Here is an 18,922-nt window from a genome sequence, read left to right on the forward strand (position 1 = left end):
CGCTCCCCCCACACAGACATGCACATGGGGGCAAGCCTGCACACATTAATTTCCAGAGGGAGGCTGAGACCCATTACATCTCGCGGAGGATCGCTCTTCTGAACAAAATAGTTCCGTGGTTCAGTTCCCAAGTGCGAGTTCACTTTCACAAGTTGATGTAAAAAAATCTCATGGAACCAAGTTCGTAAGTTGGAGTGTTTGTAAGTCGAGGAATGCCTGTATCTAAAATTGTTCATATTTAGCGCTAAAGACCTTTGACCAAACTGAACAAGGCATTGAAGTGTCCTAAGAGTTTCAGTAGAACCATCCCAAACAGTTCTGCTTGACTGCCACATTTGTTAAGTTTCCTTTGGCAAATGAATAATTAAGTGAATGTTCATACAGGCCGTTTTATGGTCCTAAATTATTTGTTTTATTTCCCCACTGCAGTTCTCCAGGACAGAATACTTCAAAGAATCGGAGAGAGATGCAAAGCGAGATGCAGTTAGCAATAGGGACCTTTATACAAAGGGAGGCCCAGGTACCATAAAATACCTGGATAAGAGGAGAGACAGACTCATTGAGGGAGACTCAAAGACAAAAATAGACACAAAGAAAGTCTTGGATACAAGAAGTGTAGATAAGAGGGATTCCGATACAAAAAAATACATGCACACCGAGAGAGGCTCTAATTCAAAAAGCGTAGATGGTTGGAGGGATTCGTATACAAAAAAACATACTGACGCAAATAAAGTCTCGGATACAAGACGTACGGATGATAAGATGCGTTCTGGTACAGAGAAAGATGCTGACACCAGGAAAGCCTCGGATTCCAGAAGTACATATAGAAGGGATTTGGATACAAAGAAAGATACTGACGCAAATAAAGTCTCAGATACAAGACGTACGGATGATAAGATGCATTCTGGTATATACAAAGATGCCGACACCCAGAAAGTCTCAGATACAAAAGGTACAGATGATAGTCAGGGTTCAGATACAAAGAAAGATGCTGACATCAGGACAGTCTCGGATACAAGAAGTGTAGATAAGAGGGATTCCGATACAAAAAAATACATGCACACCGAGAGAGGCTCTAATTCAAAAAGCGTAGATGGTTGGAGGGATTCGTATACAAAAAAACATACTGACGCAAATAAAGTCTCGGATACAAGACGTACGGATGATAAGATGCGTTCTGGTACAGAGAAAGATGCTGACACCAGGAAAGCCTCGGATTCCAGAAGTACATATAGAAGGGATTTGGATACAAAGAAAGATACTGACGCAAATAAAGTCTCAGATACAAGACGTACGGATGATAAGATGCATTCTGGTATATACAAAGATGCCGACACCCAGAAAGTCTCAGATACAAAAGGTACAGATGATAGTCAGGGTTCAGATACAAAGAAAGATGCTGACATCAGGAAAGTCTCGGATACAAGAAGTGTAGATAAGAGGTATTCGGATACAAAAAAATACATGCACACCAGGAAAGGCTCAGATTCAAGAATAGCAGCTAGTAAATGGGATGTGTATGGAAAGAAAGATACTGACACGAAGAAAGTCTCAGATACAAGACGTAGTACGGATGATAAGATGGATTCCGGTACAAATAGATACGGTGAAACCAGGAAAATCTCAAATACAAGAAGTACGGATGCAAAGATGAATTCATTTGTGGAGAAAGCTGCTGACACCCAGAAAGCATCAGATAGAAGAAGTACGGATGATAGGATGCGTTCCCGTACAGAGAAAGATCCTGACACCAAGAGAGCCTCGGATTCCAGACGTACGGATAAGAGGGATTCCGATACAAAAAAATACATGCACACCAAGAAAGGCTCAGATTCAAGAAATGAAGATGATAAGAGAGATTCGTGTACAGAGAAAAATGATGACACAAATAAAGTATCGGATACAAGAAGTGTAGATGATCAGAGGGACTCAAGTACAAAGAAAGACACAGACGTGAAGCAGGATTCAGATACCAAGAGTGATGCAGGGGATTTGAGCGAGCAGACATCCAAGAGTAACCTCCGTGAGAGAGAAGAGACTCCAGCAATATGTGATGCCACAGAAAAGGTGATTTTTCGTGTATTCCTTGAGCACCACCAGCACCACCGATACATTTGCCACCACTAGCATCACCACCGACAACACTACCACTCGGCACCACCATCCTTGTTAACTTCATGTTAGCAGTAATCAAATCAAACATTCTTGGGCTCATTAAACATCCCTCGAACTGTACGTTTAAGAATAGGTTATGTTCGATTATTACATTTATCAAGGTCCTACATGCTCTAATCTTGTGACTAGCTATAAGATAGTTCTAATTCTAAACATTTTTTATATCTATGAAGATTTGTAAAGTTTTTTATGGAAATGTCATGTGCGAACAATGTACGCTGCCACATAAGGGGTAATATGTTAGTGTATACTGCTAGCACCACCAACAATACCATTGCCACCAGCACTATCACGGACACCACCACCATGCTTAAATCACACATGCTGTCAGAAAATGAGGAAAAGCACTCTGCTGCCAATTTTATCTGGAAAATGTATTTCAACACGAATTAGTAAAAGCTTATTTATTCCATTAATTATTATGAACTTGAATTATTATTTCATATGTTTTCAAGAATGTTTTTTTGTTAAGTTAACCGAGTAACAATCGCTATATGACAATATTTTGTATAGCAGATGAAACAATTATTCTTGATTTTATAACGTACGATATATCGCCAGAAACCCTAAGTAAATCACTGATAGTTTCTTTCGTATGTATTAATAGCAGATTAAATATGTAATTTCTTATTTGTTATCCACTCAATTGCTGTTCAGAAGAAGAGTGGATCTCGTCCATTCCTCCTCTAAAGGAGTAAAGACAGCAGCAGCAGCAGGCGCGTGTTTACAATGTGCTTGATGATTTGGGATTTGTGGCCGCCGAGTCTTTGATGCGCAATTTGTGCATCAGGTGACTGCTTGATGGAACCATAACACAGTATGGCAATGAATCTAGATCTCTTTTCCAAAAACATAATTTTTTGGGCAACAGATCAGCGGTGTTGGTGGGATGACTCCTGAGAACACGGAGAAGACCTGGTTTCCCCTGAGCATGGAGAACATGGTAACCCTGGACGAGGTAAAAGAGGATGAAGTGCTACAACAAGACCAAGAAGGTGCTCCTCTGCTCATGGAAAAGAATTGGCATGGAAAGGGAAATTCAGCGAGGAAAAAGGTAGAGAAATGCGTGACTGGAACGAAGGACCAGGAGCAAGACGAGATGACGACACTGGTGCAGATGACAGAAGAAAAGACAGCAGCTGGCAATGTGGAACTGGAAATGCACGAAGGTAAAATTGAGGTTATGGTGGAACCGGAAGGGGGTTCTGTCCGGCCACAAAGCAGCAATGATGCAGACCCAGAAAACACGCGGGCTGGTGACGAGAGAGCCACAACGGTGACTTTATTGACAGAAGACGAGGCAACACCAAGCGGAGTGATGGCGGGAAGGCAGCCGTCCTCTACAAGAGGTGAGGGTCCGAAGCGTTTCCTTTGGGATGATTCCCAAGAAATGGGAACTTCAACCAAGATGTCCAGAGGTGGTAGAGTTCGATTTTTATCCCCATCCTAACATTTTAACTTTTACACTTTATTTTGGTATCACTGTATGTGTGATGTCATCACCATTTGTTGCTTAAGAGTAGCCCTCTTTTTACCCAGTCTCCATAGGCCACATGCATACAACGAATTAGGAGTGGGAAGTGAGTACACGTCATGCTTGCAGTTTGTTACGATACACATCACTTGCTGTAGACTATGTGGCTTTTGTATAGCAGCAGATGAATTATATTATGAATATACTAGCTTCTTTGCCCATCCTAGTTTGGAAGCTGTAATGTTTATGTAAAAATTGAGCAGAGTATAATTGTGTCATGTGTAAATTTAATGGCAGTGAATCTTGCACAAAAGTATGTCATCAAACTTCACTGCATTTCATCGTAGCACTATTAATGGCAGTGAATCTGCCACAAAACGAAGTCATAAAACACTTCACTGCAGTTCACTGTAGCACTATTAATGGCAGTGTTTCTTGCACAAAACTACCGTCAGAAAACACATCATGTCGCTGTAACACTGTATATAATTGACCTTTAATTTGTTCAAATTCACTGCTGTGATACTTTATTCTTCTGCTTTCGGTCACTGGGGTTGAAATAAATTTGAATTCGATACAATATCTGGAAAATCACCGAGAAATGTCTGTTACTATAATGTAGAAGCATAAATTAGACTTATCTTTCGTCTCAAGTGCTTGAAGAAATAAAGACACCAAATCCACTTTGTTGCTGCGTAGAATTATTTGTTAGATTCACTTTCAATATATAAACGTCAAACTTATAGTGAATTTGCGGATAAAAATATTTCCGCTCGACCTTCTTGCGTGAGTGTAAAAATCCACCCGTTCGTGAATATTAATGATCGGGGGGGTGCGGCATGTGGAGTGACGTCACACGCATTACACACAGACATTCTTGGCTCATTACACTAGTAATAGCAGTGGCATGCTTGACAGCGCAGCAACAGATTGTATAATGACAGTAGGAGGAGCATGATTATTGAAGTCTTAGCTTGTATCAGAATCGCCTGATCTATTCAGGTTTCTTCTCACCAGGTGGAGCATGTTGTTGATGGAGAGCTTTTTTCCCGACCCCACTATGTCGACTCTGTAAGTGACCTAAATAGTTTAGAATATCAAGAGAGAGTTGGTATAATTTTGCTATTCCTCCATTGAAGAAGCACAGACTACAGTGGTCTACTTGTATGGTCCGCAATTTGGGTTGCATGGCCACAGTCGTTCTGTGGCTTGTCTTGAAATTTCCATTCATGAAGGAGATATGGGCATCGGCCTGTTGATGTTCTGATGCGGTTGATTACACCGCCATCTTCGAGGAGTATCTACGCTAGGAGACGCGAAGATGTTTACGTCTGTAGTGAGGTGTTTATTCTGGAAGTTTAATTGTTCTACTCTCTTCCCCAAAATGGATATCGTTAACTGGCATAAATCCTCTGGTTGAGATTGTTGTGAGAATGGAAAATAATTGATGTTTGTCGAATTTCACATTTGAAAATAATGAATGATGTGTCATGGCGTTTGTGTTTACATTATAGGGGAGCAATAGTGCAGCGGTTAGCGCTCTGCACTACGAACCTGGCGACCTAGGTTCGATTCCCGCTCAAGGTCAACACCAGTGATTATCTGAACTGGTTCTGGGTCTTACCTCGGTCAACTCAGCCTCAAATGAGCACCTAGTGCAGTGTGTAGTAAACATCTCCACTGGTGGGAAAAAGGTGATAATTTAACCAGGTTTTGTGATCATGAGTGCTGCTGTAAATGTCAACAGTGTACCAGTCTCACTTCAATTTAGCAACCATCAGTGCATTATAGACCTGCTACACTGCTCTTAACAATGCCTGTGCACCGTCTTCAGCAGGGGAAGCCAAGGAGAAGGAGGGGAGGCAGGAGGAAGAAGGAAAGCATAAGGCAGCAAAGGACGAGGCACCGACAGAGATGGAGGGAACAGCGAGTGTGTGTGTCACGGTGGAATCCAACCCGGCCACGCCAGACGAGCAAGCTGGCGAGCAGGGAGACGCAATGGCGGCGCCATCTACAATCAAGGAAGAGGTTCCTTGCGGAGCGACGAGGGATGAGGAGGAGGAAGTGGAGAAACAGCCGGGATGTAGAGGGGGCAAGAGGGGCCGGCGCCGTGCTGGACGCCAACGAAGCGCGACTCTAAGTGTGCCGTTAAGGGGTAAGGGTGTGTCTTGAAGTTTCCTTCTGTCTCAAGCTGCATGGAATGGCATTGCGTCCTGCAGTTTACGTTTATCCTCGCTATCTTAAATCTAACCTCACAGATTAATCACTATTTGGCAATCATATATGGAATGCTTTATGAAGCTGATAACGTGTAATTAGTCTGCTTATTTAAAAAAAAATAACTTAACTGGATATTGTTCGGGTTGGTTTGTGTGACGGAATTTTTATTATCCCTTTTGTGGCTCTCATGGCATAGCATTTGGTCTGCTTACAAAGTTTTCTAAGGATACTAAAAATATGTTTCTCAATATGCAGTATATATTTTTTTTAAATGTCTAACGTGTTTTTTCGATGCTGATGAAATTCTGAGTCCATATTCAGTGAATACGCCCAGACATTCACATGACAAACACCCTCCTCGGCAGCGCAACAATGCCAGATCACACACGAGCCCAGAACATTCGAGGCTATTGCACAGTTGTGGTCGACTGCTGCCTCATCCACTGCACAGTTCAGAGCTGCAACCATCACATTTTTATTAGTTCGGCATATCGGGAGGATGGCCTCTTTGAGCAATGTTTTCCAAATGACACTACTGTATAGGGTGTTGTTTGCAAATGGTTACATGACACTGATGAATTCTATAACCATGACTGAATGCTGTCCCTAGCCCCACACTTGTCCAAGTGAACAGAAAACGTTGTTGAATGGTTAAAAAAGTCAAATGTGCTTGACATTTTCATGAACTAAAGCCTCGAATTGATTTTAGAGTATCCCTTAAAAAAATGTCCATCATTTGGTGAACATAATAAAACTTTTAAGCTGCACGTATGCATGGAGTAGTGCTATCCTGTAGGTTGGTGTAACGCTGGTATTGTGATCCAGCACTTTAAAGGCAATGCTTGATGGATTGTGTAGATTTGTTCAACTTCCAAATCCACTTGGCCGCAAGGGGGCTATCAAGTGGCTTGTAAATCCATCCGTGTGACCCTCTGAGCATCATCCTGTCCTACTGTTTTTTCTCTGGGTGCTCTAGTTTCCTCCCACATACAAAACATAAAAAATAATTGTCCAAACTTACCGATGCCGGACCATTCTCGAGTATTTTTGTGACTCGTTTCCTGAGTAAATGAAATTATTTTAAGCTATGAGATTTTAAAGTTTTGTGGAGACTGATCTGGATATCCGTATATCTCAAATGTCTTTGCTGACATCAGAGCAGGGCAGTCGCAGTCCAGCAGCCAAGAAAGCCCGGGTGGAGATGGTGGCACCAACATCCAGGGTCACCCGGTCCAGAGTACGAAAAGACGCAAGTGAGTGATGTTTGTGAAGGGTCACGCATTCAGTGCACACGCCCACGATGCCGATATGTCCGTGTATTGTCTGAAGACTCGACCAGAGAGTATTTGGCCGCTATACATTTCAATGTGATAAGCCACTTCGTTGAGCTATCATTTGTGGCCAGGTCGCGTCTGAACAAGACCTTTTTCGATCGGTGGGCCTTACCTGGTAAAATAAAAACTAAACCAATTCAAGGGCACTAATCCCCAATGTTCGCTGATCTGTTGATCTATTACATGTGGATCACAACAGATACATTTCAGTCAGTCTCTTGCATACTCAACCAGGAATTGTTTTGTAAATGTGTTGTATACAAGCTCTGTCAGATAAAGGACATAATTTGACTGAAAGTTAGTGGCAAGGTGGCTCAGAGAGCCAATGAGCATGTCTAGAGGCACTGAGCCAGCATTGGGCTCAATCCCAGAGTCACCTGTGATGATCAAATGCATTTTTCAAGTGTGGAGACTTCGAATCTCACAAACTCTGCCATTACTAACGGTGCACATTCTTGTGGTCGTTCAACTCCCAGGTGTTGACATCGGCCCGAAGCAGGGTGAAGAGAAGCTGGCACCCGACAAAACCAAGAGCCAGATCGAGGAAACTCTGACACCGGGCAGCAGCCAGACCTCTGAGCAGGAGCCTCCTGGTGAGAGAACGGGTTTGAGTCCAACAGTTGTGCTGCTCCTGCAATGAGTCTCTTGTTTTATTGAATTCAATTAAAAATAATTGTTTCATTCCATTTCTGAGAATTTACATGCCACCAATAGTTTTATTTGAGCCATATGCATAACATTTCGAGAATTGTATTGAAGTGATTATAGGAGCGGTTCTGTGTAATGTCATCTTCCAGGACCGGTGGTTGTGTGCTCACTGGGAGAGTTCCGTATAGGAATTTGTGTGAAGACACCAATAGCATTATTAAAATATAGTTGGGAGAATTAAAACAAAATTGCTGACATTAGTTTTCCTGCCAAGGATGCTGTTTGCAGTCTAAGTGACTTCTGCACTTCAACCCTTGATAAATACTGTAGCGGTGACCCTTGAAACACATAACTTTTTCCTCATCCAAATGAGAATCCAATACGTAATTCATAAAGCACACTTATCCCATCCCATACAAAACCCGTGTCCCATTACGATGTATTTTGATGATCACAAATTCTTGTGAATAATAACAGTAAAACTTCTAAAAACACAAATGCGACGATAATGCACCCACAGCATTTTATGTGACTGTTCGGCTCACTTTTTGACTGGCCACCGTGCTGTAATGTTCGTCTCAAACTTTAACACTAGAAATGGCCTCACTCATCACCCCGGTGTCTTCCGTTCCAGCCCCAGTCCGTGTCTCTGAACAGGTTGAAGAGAAGGTAGGTGAAGAAGCCAAGAGGCAGGCAGAGGAAGCCCTTAGGCCTGAAGATGCACGGACCTCAGAGGGGAAGGTACCTGGTGAGTGTGAGACATTTACAAATGCACTGGACTGTGCCTATGAAATGTCACAGTGTTAACACCTTCCGAAGTCTTCTCATATCACTTGACAAAAGCCTTAACTCCCAGAACACCCTAACCACACAACAGATCCTCATTTACACCCTCATCTCAATTTTAAATATCCATGCTCCCTTGCTTCCACAATGCTGGACTGCAGGTGTGTTGCCATGCCTGACCAATTTCATTCACTCTATTCTGCTGCTGATGATGTGGGTGTCTCGCTGTACTCTATGGGAGTCTTGCTGTGCCCATCCACTGGGGAGCGGTAGTGTGGTGGTTAGTTGACTGCGCTCCAAACCTGACGACCCAAGTTTAATATTAGCTCATGACCAATAATAGTGGTGAATATTTGAACCGGTCCTGATCCTACCCAAGATTTTGACTCCACCTTAATTGAGTATCAGGTGCAGTGTCTAAACATCAGACTTGGGGAGACAAAGGTGGCCGGGCGTGGTGTTGGCCACCCATCCCCTCATGTGCTGCCCTGGCCTTCATAAGTGCTTGCTAACATCACTTGCCTAGACCAGGGGTCTGCAACCTTTAAGACATAAAGAGCCACTTGGACCCGTTTCCGAAGGAAAAAATAAACTGGGAGCCGCAAAACCATTGCAACTATTAAAACAAATATAACACCGCATATATTGTTTCTTACCTTATTGCTATATACAGGATCGTGCAGTCAGCTGTCAATCTGAATAAAAAAAGGACTTTTTCACTTAACAATGTAAAATATATTTTTGCAAATGAATAGCTAAATTACCTGGTTAATGGGATTTTTGCTCCTGAACCTCAGTGCACAGTGTCTGCACATCAGGGCTGTAAGACGTCACCTTCATTTTCACACAGGCTTGCAAGCTGTCATCTGTGAGGCGTGATCGATGTTTGTTTTTAATATAGTTCATGTTGGAGAAGACCTGCTCACATACATATGTGGAGCCGAAGATCGACAGGACTCCAAATGCATACTTTTTCATGTTTATATAAGTGTTGGGGATGGCATTCCATGTTTCGAATACAAGTTTGTCCTGTTTGGGAAGGTTTTCAATATCACTCCATTTATGATTCTGAGCCAGAATGGCCTTCTGACGGGCAACATCCTCAAGAGTAGCGGTCAAGCATTTGAACTTGGACACCCATATATCTTTGTCGGCTATATCGGCCAGTTCCATCTCAAGATCAGGTTGACTTACACCTGCAAATGCAGTCATTCAATAGGGATGGATCGATCGCCAGGGGAGTGACAGGGAAGGATAATGTCGTTTTTTCCTCTCTGAACTCACAGAATCGTTTCCCAAACGAACTTTGCATTGTGGTGATTGCAGACTTGAAATATTCCAAATTTATCGTATCATGACTTTGTTTGAACTCTCTCAAAGAGGGAAAGTGAGACAGTGTACCTCTCTGTAAATCTTTGACAAACACTGTCAACTTGCGCTCGAATGCCAAAACCTCCTCCAGCATGTGCAGGGCTGTGCCTCCTTTCCCCTGAAGGGTTGTATTTAGCGTGTTTAGATGTGCTGTCATGTCTACCATAAAATGTAATTTTTCCAGCCACTCTGGCTGTTCCAGCTCAGCAAAGGTGAGCTCTTTGCTGCCCAGGAAGGTTTTTACTTCTTCCAAACATGTGACAAAGCAACGGCAACGTTATTGCCTGTCACCGGGCGGGCAGTGTGGAGCTGAGCGGCGACCTGTCAGCAGCGGCAACGCCAGAGCAGGTGTCACAGTGCGCCTCCTCCCCTCGCTAGCATCCGCCCCGGAGCCGCGGTCAAGGTTCAAAAGAGCCGCATGCGGCTCCGGAGCCGCAGGTTGCCGACCCCTGGCCTAGACAGTGTATTTAAAGGCTATTAGGAAGATATTAGTCTGTATCCTCTGCTGTAGCAGAAGTGAGGGGCCATACCACAAACTAACAACTATCTTCCAACTCCTAGGATCTGAGCAGGGTGAAGAGGAGCCGACAGCCAAGAAAGACATGAAACAGCCAGAAGAAGACACGAAGCAGCCACAGGAAGACACTAAGCCACCAGACCAAGACACAAAGCAGGCAGCGGAAGATACGAAGCAGTCGGAGGAAGATGCGAAACAGCCAGGGGAAGAGACGAAGCAGTCTGGGGTAGACACAAAGCAGCCAGAGGAAGACACAAAGCAGGCAGAGGAAGACACAAAGCAACCAGAGGAAGACGCGAAGCAGCCAGGGGAAGAGACGAAGCAGTCTGGGGTAGACACAAAACAGTCTGAGGTAGACACGAGGCAGCCTGGGGTAGACACGAAGCAATCTGGGGTAGAGACAAAGCAGTCTAGGGTAGAGACAAAGCAGTTTGGGGTAGACACAAAGCAGTCTGGGGTAGACACGAAGCAGTCTGGCGTAGACACGAAGCAGCCTGGGATAGACACGAAGCAGTCAGGGCAAGACACAAAGCAGCCTGGGGAAGAGACGAAGCAGTCTGGGGTAGACATGAAGCAGTCTGGGGTAGACACAAAGCAGCCAGAGGTAGACACGAAGCAGCCTGGGGTGGACACGAAGCAGTCAGGGCAAGACACAAAGCAGTCTGGGGTAGACACGAAGCAGTCTGGGGTAGACACGAAGCAGCCTGGGGTGGACACGAAGCATTCAGGGCAAGACACAAAGCAGTCTGGGGTAGACACGAAGCAGCCAGAGGTAGAGACGAATCAGTCTGGGGTAGAGACGAATCAGTCTGGGGTAGACAGGAAACAGTCTGGGGTAGACACGAAGCAGCCTGGGGTAGACACAAAACAGTCTGAGGTAGACACGAAGCAGTCTGGGGTAGAAACAAAACAGTCTGGGGTAGACACGAAACAGTCTGGGGTAGACACAAAGCAGCCTGGGGTAGACACAAAACAGTCTGAGGTAGACACGAAGCAGTCTGGGGTAGACACGAAGCAGTCTGGGGTAGACACGAAGCAGCCTGGGGTAGACACAAAGCAGCCTGGGGTAGACACGAAGCAGTCTGGGGTAGACACGAAGCAGCCAGAGGTAGACACGAAGCAGTCTGGGGTAGACACGAAGCAGTCTGGGGTAGACACAAAGCAGTCTGGGGTAGACACGAAGCAGTCTGGGGTAGACAAAAAGCAGTCTGGGGTAGATACGAAGCAGTCTGGGGTAGACACGAAGCAGTCTGGGGTAGACAAAAAGCAGCCTGGGGTAGACACGAAGCAGTCTGGGGTAGATACGAAGCAGTCTGGGGCAGACACAAAGCAGTCTGGGGTAGACACAAAGCAGCCTGGGGTAGACACAAAGCAGTCTGGGGTAGACACGAAGCAGTCTGGGGTAGACACGAAGCAGTCTGGGGTAGATACGAAGCAGTCTGGGGAAGAGACAAAACAGTCTGGGGTAGACACGAAGCAGCCAAGGGAACATCACATGCCAAAAGATGCCAAGGCCTCAGAAGGAGAGCTTTCTAGTAAGCATTATTTTAAAACTTACCCCCTCAATCCAGAAAATTGCTGTAATGCCAATTCTGTATTGCATTCATGGCTGTGTGTATTCCATTGTGACGAGTTGGGAAGGCGTTAATCTAATAGTGTATAGATCATGGGTAATGATAGTTTTATTGTGCCGATGGCTTTATCTTGTATAGTGTAGACAGCTGAATTGTGTTGTACTGATGTCTGTGCCCATTTGTATGCTCTCCTCCTAGTACCAGATGCTGCTAAATGTTGTGGCTTGGCTCTCCAACACACCGGTGTGCTGTACTTGTGACGAATTGGAACGTTCTGTTTGTGACAACCCTTACTAGTTGGCTGTGTTGGGTGGTGGTGGGTTTAACGACGCATTTATATATTTACATGATCTAACCCAAAAAACCTCTATTATTAAATGAATCTTACTCTCGTGCACCACAATTGGTTCTTCTGCATATAAAATATTATTCAAGCATTATTTAAACCAAGTGAGAGCCCATCGAGACGTAACATCTCCCCACCACAGGAAACTTGAGAAAAAATTTGAGGAATATAAGGATTGGGCGGTAACGCAGTGATTAATGCACCACTCTTTAAACGCAGTGATACGCAGGTCTATTCCCAGCCAAGATTAACATCACTGGCGAGTAATGGATGGACTAGCCTTGGGTCTCTTTCGTCATCCTGACACTGGTGAATTGGGGTCAAACAACCCTCTGTGACTGACATGGCATGGGAGGCCTTCATTCAGGAGTAGATTGACAAGGAATGTAAACAATCTAAGTCTAATCTCGAGTGTGTTTGCTTGTTAGTGGTGCTGGCTTTTAGTCTGGGCAGCCACTTGTGATAAAACCAGGTTCTCAAGGATAGAAAAGCCAATTATTTCAACCCAGTGAGAATGACTGCACACAAAAAGCCACCATGTTAAATTTGGTGTTGCTATGTTCCTGTTGACTTGATGAATATTTACTTGTGGAGTCACTGTTAATGAGTGACTTTTGACAGGATTGGAAGATCCTCATGCTGGATCTGAGCAGTGTAAAAAGGAGGAACCCATCGCCGAGGAAGCCAAGAGCCAGGCAGAGGAAAACCAGACTCTGGGGGATGGCCAAACCTCTAAGAGAGAGAATCCAGGTGGGTCAGTGAGTCGGATTAACTTAAGGTACCCAGAGGTTGCAGACCTCGGGAAAGCTCTAAAGCTGAGTGGCAATGATGAGGATCTCAGAATAGTGCTTGGAGGAATTGATGGCGAGGTGTAGCATCAACAGCATTGCTCCTCTTTTGTCACCTTGAGAGAGAAATGAGAACGAGCAAAGCCGTGAAGTAAAATATATATTTTTTACCATGGTAATTAAAGGTGCATGATTAATCATAATTTTTTCCCTTTTTTCTGGTCGCTCTTCTTCCCTTCCCAGAGGAGGAGCCGGCAGCTAAGAAGTCCAGGATCCAGGTAGAGGATGCGTCGATGCCGAAAGATGTTCCGAGTTCAGAGAAGCAGCCTCCCGGTAAGCGCGATACACTGAGTACCATATTCCCTCGTTATTCGCGAGGGATACGTTCCGGAGATGTTCGTGAATAGTACACTTTGGGAATAGTTATATTGGCCTACAGACATCCCTCTTTCTAATGAATTACTTAAAATAATTACGAAAATAAGCTATTAAATACATTAAAATTATCTCATCACATTCTCATCACTTTATCCGTCATTAATTTATCTGATCACTTTCTCTCGAGATGCAGTCGTGTAGAGTTCCAGATGCGATTCGCGGATTGCCAAAATTTGCGGATAGAAAGTTCGTGAATAACGAGGGAATACTGTTACGCATTAGAATTTGTGAACATGTTCCTGTGATGTAGTCCTCGTTACGTGAATGGCTAATGCCCAGCCTGTCTGCAACAGGCCACGTACGAATGTGAGTGCTTGTATTCAGAGGGTCCGTTACAGAGATGCAGTGTAGACATTGGCCAGATATTTGAGCAACATTTTTTGCTGTCTATTGCAACGCAGTGGAGGAAATTCACGTGTTTTTTTTAAATTTCCATTCCTGCTTTTCTCCTCGCTGTCCTTCCTTAGACACTGAGCATCGTGAAGGGGGAAATCCGCCAGTCAATGAAGCCAGAAGCCAGGCAAATGAAATGGGGTCGTCTGAACACAAAGACACCCCGCAGCAGGACCCTCCTGGTAAGACTTCAGCTCTCGGACATTGCCTGTGATCCCAAAGTTGCCTTCAGAGGGCTGCTATTATAGGCTTGCACCTGAATATATAAATTAAGTTATAAATAACAAAATATACAATACAATTCGAAACATTTGTGTATTTAACGTAAACATTTATGGGAAAACCTCGCCGAAAGCAGGGGTTACGTTCCTGTAAAATGCCGTGTTGGGCAAAACCGCGTTCGACTATGTATGTATTTATGTTGAACTTCTTTTACACATTACATAGCCAACTATGCTAATCAGACAAATAATTGACCTCAGGAAAAATGGATTGCATTCCTGGGTCTGAATTGATCACCCCCTCCCTCATTATATAACTAATTCTACATGATTTCTGCCCTTCTTACTGTACTAAAGGATGCTTTATTTTTTAATTTCACCTCGAGACATTACTCTCTCCGCACAGAGGCACTCACGCCCAACACTCGCATCTAACAGCCTGACGCTCGCCCCTAACACTGTCACTTGAACGCGAATGATTTGCCATCTAGCCGTCCGTATGACTATCGTCCTCAATTAGTGTATGGCTAGATGCTTGCGACACTGTGTCAACATTTGCTTTATGAATGAGCGTGTTGTGTACAGTATGTGTTACATTATCACACAAAAAATATTCACAAAGAACACACATGGTATATAAATAATACTCAGTTGATTCATTCACACCGTAGTACTGTACTAATCCTATCTAACAACTGCACTGTTTGCACTCGAGTCATTACTTGTCTCTGCTTTTTCTCACAACAATCACCACCACTCAACTTACGCTTGGGGCCATGATTAAAGAGTCAGACCGCACGAGTTTTGGAGATGGAATTTGGCGATGCTATCATTTGTATGTGATACCAAGTTGGGGGAAAATCATGTACAATTAGTTAAACAATAAGGGAGGGGGGGGTGATAATTTCGGACTCCACAAGGTCTGTTATTTGTCAAACGTAGTTTTGCCCAACATGGTCTCTTCCAGGAACGTAATCGCCGCGTTTGACAAGGTTTTCCTGTATTGCTGGAGACTCGCAGATGATGAGGATGAGGGAGTTGCCTCTTGCCACGCCGCAGACCAACGGGCGGCCCGAGCAAGTCATTGGTGGCGGTCGTGGTGTTTTTAACAATAGCCATCTGCTGTGCTCAGGCTGGGAGTACATCACCCGAAGCTTCTACTGCAAGCTCTGCCGCATCCTCTCCACCAATAGTGAAGTTGCCAAGATTAAGCACTGCAGAAGCGCCCAGCACCACCTGAACTACCAGGCACGTCAGCCCAGCGCGGGAAGGGGGGGGTGGTCAGTTTAGTAGCATCAGACTCCAGTGAAATAATTAATCAGTTGTATATTCGTGATCATAATGTTGACTGCTTCCGCCTGTGCATTTATTACACCGTACGATGTATCATGGGCACTGTACTGCGATCGGTGAATGAAAACTAGCAGTGCTACCAATCCATCTGGCCAGTGCCGGTGGCAGGGCTTGCCAAATTTCCTCCAACGTTACACAAGGCATCTTGTGTCACAACTGCAGCCATCCAAATAAATAATAACATTTTTATAAAGAATCATTCATGCTAATAGCGGCCCATGATGCTGTAGATTAATTATATATATAGGCACCAAAACCCACATACAATCAATACCAAGCAAATAAAAACTGTACTACCAAAAACTAAAAATGAATAATCAAATAAAGAAATGGCACCAAACTAAAAGACACAACAGCATAATTTTTTTTACAACAGAGAGATGAGTGGATGAGGCCTACAACATCTGAGACCACAATCCCAACTTCCCAACCAAGCCAGAAAACCTTCACAGGAAGGCCGGTGGAGTGCCAAGAAGTTTAGACTAATTTATACCAGTCGGTCAAATGTCCATTATGTAACTAACTCATTGTTCAGCGTATGCCTGGATGACTAAAAATGCCTTTCGTCAGATTTTTATAATATGATGGAAATGATTTGTCGGATAATGCATTGGGAGGAGGGTATTCCAGACTGCAGGGGCTGCGAATGAGAAAGCTCGTCCACCATTGGTTTTAGAGAGCAGATCTAGAGAAGATAAACGGAGAACCCGGGGAGGGGAGTAAACTGAAATCAGAGGAGAAAGATCGGCAGGGGCTAACCCGTGAAGAATTTTGTAAAACCGTGAGTGCAATCTTTGTGGTGATTCTGGACTACATAGGTAGCCAGTGGACGGATCGTAAAATGGGGGTAATATCAGAATATTCTTACTGGAGGAATCTGATGAGTTATAAAGCTCTTTTTCACAGATGTCCAGTCGGGGCAGGTCACAACATTACAATATGATGCTTACGGGTATGAGTGGGTACTCTTGCAGCTGCGTTTTGAACGTACTGTAAACGTTGGATGAGAGACAACAGACTAAATAACAGAATTGTAGTAGTCTAGCCTGGATTTTACAATTTCATTAATTATTGTTTCTACAGCCATATTGGAGAGTCACGGATACGATAAATTTTGCGAAGATGGTCTTGCACATAAAGGACATGTGAGGAGAGGACAGCTTAGAGTCAAGAATGAAACCCAAGATTTTGTGTCTGTTGACTAACATAGAGATCAGAGTCAAGCAGATGGACAGTAGATAGCTGATGTGAGGTCATTGATTATTTTCTAAGAGAACTTTAATTGTATTGTTATTGATGCCGAGTTCTAGTCAGGACTCAAAACAGATAGCCCATACACTTACAAAGGACTGGCTTACTGTCAGACACACAGATGAACATAGAACTCAAGACTTAAAATAGGAACCATTGGATTTGAGTTACATATACAGACAGAACCCATGGACCTTTGTGTCTGCTTTTAAGTAAGGCCTCCATACTGGGTGGCTCTTTTATCAGGTAATTTCAGCTGGTCGATGAGTGTGTTAATTTCTTTAAATGTATTATCTCAGTAAATATGCAGCACTGGAAGTTGAATGTGGCATAAAAGGTGTGTGTGATGGCTGTTTGTGTGTCAAGAGTTGTGTTTAGCTAGATCGTTACCGATGGTGTTTCAGTCTAATAAACTATTGCTGATGTATAATATTGCCAGCACACCCTGATGATGATGATTTTCCTCTCCAGAAATACATGGAGGAGAAGGCGCAGAGTGAACCGTGCAAGGCGAGTGGCGATGGAAAGTGACAGCGGTGTTACGATTGTGGCTTGCATCCGGAATAATATCCTGTGACTGTGAAACTCCTCCATAGAAGCGATTTGTCATGGGCATGTGGCAAAATATAGAGTTAACCTGCTGATGACAGCTTACACGCAATTGGGTGGTGCACTGGTGTGGAAACAGGCTGAGAGCATGATACAACCGTCATTGTGTTTATTAATATCAGTGATATACAGCAGTCCTGCACAGGTGTAACTTATTGACCTGTAATCTAACCAAAACCTGCAACAAATATTCAGTGATGATTTACATCTGGTTACATTCTCGCGGTGTTTCAGCAACAACATCCATTAAAGACGAGCTATTGACATAGTACTTTGCCAATAGTATGCAGTGGCTGTTACTTAGAATGAGTCCAGATGTTTATATGAAAGTGAAAATGTGCATTTCAAGTTTGAAATGTGTCACCCAATGTTTAAAGTTCTGTTAAGAAAGCTAAAGAGCCGTGTACAAAGAGGACCTACAATGAACGTGACCCGCAATCAATAGTACAGACTTTGTTCAGACCCGAAATAAACCAGCTTGTGGATCACCCATGGGCACTCACGGGTATCTGGCCTGATGCAGAATTCTAGTCGTGTACAGTTATGGATATTTCAGTGTAAGATTGTAAGATGTACTCTATACCACACAAGGCATTGTCAACATTGTGTAATGCCAGCAGTGAACGCCTGTCTGCACTGTTCACCTGTAGCAGTGTTCCTACTCTTTTGTTTATGAAAAAAATGTGATGTGACCGCAAGTAGTCATTGCAGATTGTGTTTTACTTTTTTTTGCTTAAAAGCTCGAAGTTATACGCATCTGTTGGAACTGGGATGTTTGTCAATGGTTCAAGAAACTACCAATGAAACCCTCGCTGCAGCACGGCGATATTTACGGCATAACTTGGTAATGTCTTGGCCAAAATTTACCTTTCAGCAAAAAAGTCGGAATTACGCAGTTTCTCATATTTGCGAGAATCCCAGCCTGCTGGTCGAGATGGCAAGTGTATAATAGTACTGGTGACCCCTGACTTAGGACGGCTTGACTTGCAACCCCACACTTTTACGACCTTTCTTATAGTAAGACCCCCCCCCCCCACATGAGATGAAAACTCGAATCTTCGACCTCTTCTGTGTCTGAGAAGAGGAACTGTCACGCAGAAAAGTACTTGAGAATTTTCAAATATAAGTATATTTTAATATTATTTTTACTTAATGTTTGTAAAAGTTATGTTAAGTTGCAATAAATGTTAGGGTTATTTTCATTTATTTTTGTGGTCAATTTTGGTATTTTTATGGTATGTAATGGGTTTCCAGATACGGAACCCCAATTGATAACATTGCAACTGGGATATAAGGGTTCGACTTAGACGGCTCGAATTGTGTCCAGCAACACATTAGGTCGTAGGTGTGCCGGGGTTACCTGTATAGTACGTTTCTTCCATGTCGATTTTTGCAATTTGAGTGTTCCTTCTCCACATGTGCCG

The 18,922-nt window shown here is 43.7% G+C and overlaps 1 protein-coding gene across 2 annotated transcripts in view; it reads left to right on the plus strand.

Moving 5' to 3' along the window:
- LOC144933177 (uncharacterized) overlaps window positions 1-18,700 on the plus strand; it is a 34,357-nt gene extending 15,657 nt beyond the window's left edge. Inside the window, exons 7-18 of one of the 2 annotated variants that reach the window (XM_078857795.1) lie at window positions 430-2,067; window positions 3,047-3,524; window positions 5,484-5,804; window positions 7,027-7,122; window positions 7,680-7,796; window positions 8,486-8,599; window positions 10,570-12,060; window positions 13,067-13,195; window positions 13,477-13,566; window positions 14,139-14,246; window positions 15,418-15,533; window positions 17,361-18,700. In XM_078857795.1, coding sequence (XP_078713921.1) covers window positions 430-2,067; window positions 3,047-3,524; window positions 5,484-5,804; window positions 7,027-7,122; window positions 7,680-7,796; window positions 8,486-8,599; window positions 10,570-12,060; window positions 13,067-13,195; window positions 13,477-13,566; window positions 14,139-14,246; window positions 15,418-15,533; window positions 17,361-17,420 — 4,758 coding nt within the window. In that variant the 3' untranslated portion in view covers window positions 17,421-18,700. The remainder of the gene's footprint in view (window positions 1-429; window positions 2,068-3,046; window positions 3,525-5,483; window positions 5,805-7,026; window positions 7,123-7,679; window positions 7,797-8,485; window positions 8,600-10,569; window positions 12,061-13,066; window positions 13,196-13,476; window positions 13,567-14,138; window positions 14,247-15,417; window positions 15,534-17,360) is intronic. The other variant, XM_078857796.1, reaches the window with a different exon arrangement.
- The last annotated feature ends 222 nt before the right edge of the window (window positions 18,701-18,922 follow it).

The sequence above is a fragment of the Lampetra fluviatilis genome, chromosome 6 (assembly GCF_964198595.1).
Source record: "Lampetra fluviatilis chromosome 6, kcLamFluv1.1, whole genome shotgun sequence".
Lineage (NCBI taxonomy): Eukaryota > Metazoa > Chordata > Hyperoartia > Petromyzontiformes > Petromyzontidae > Lampetra > Lampetra fluviatilis.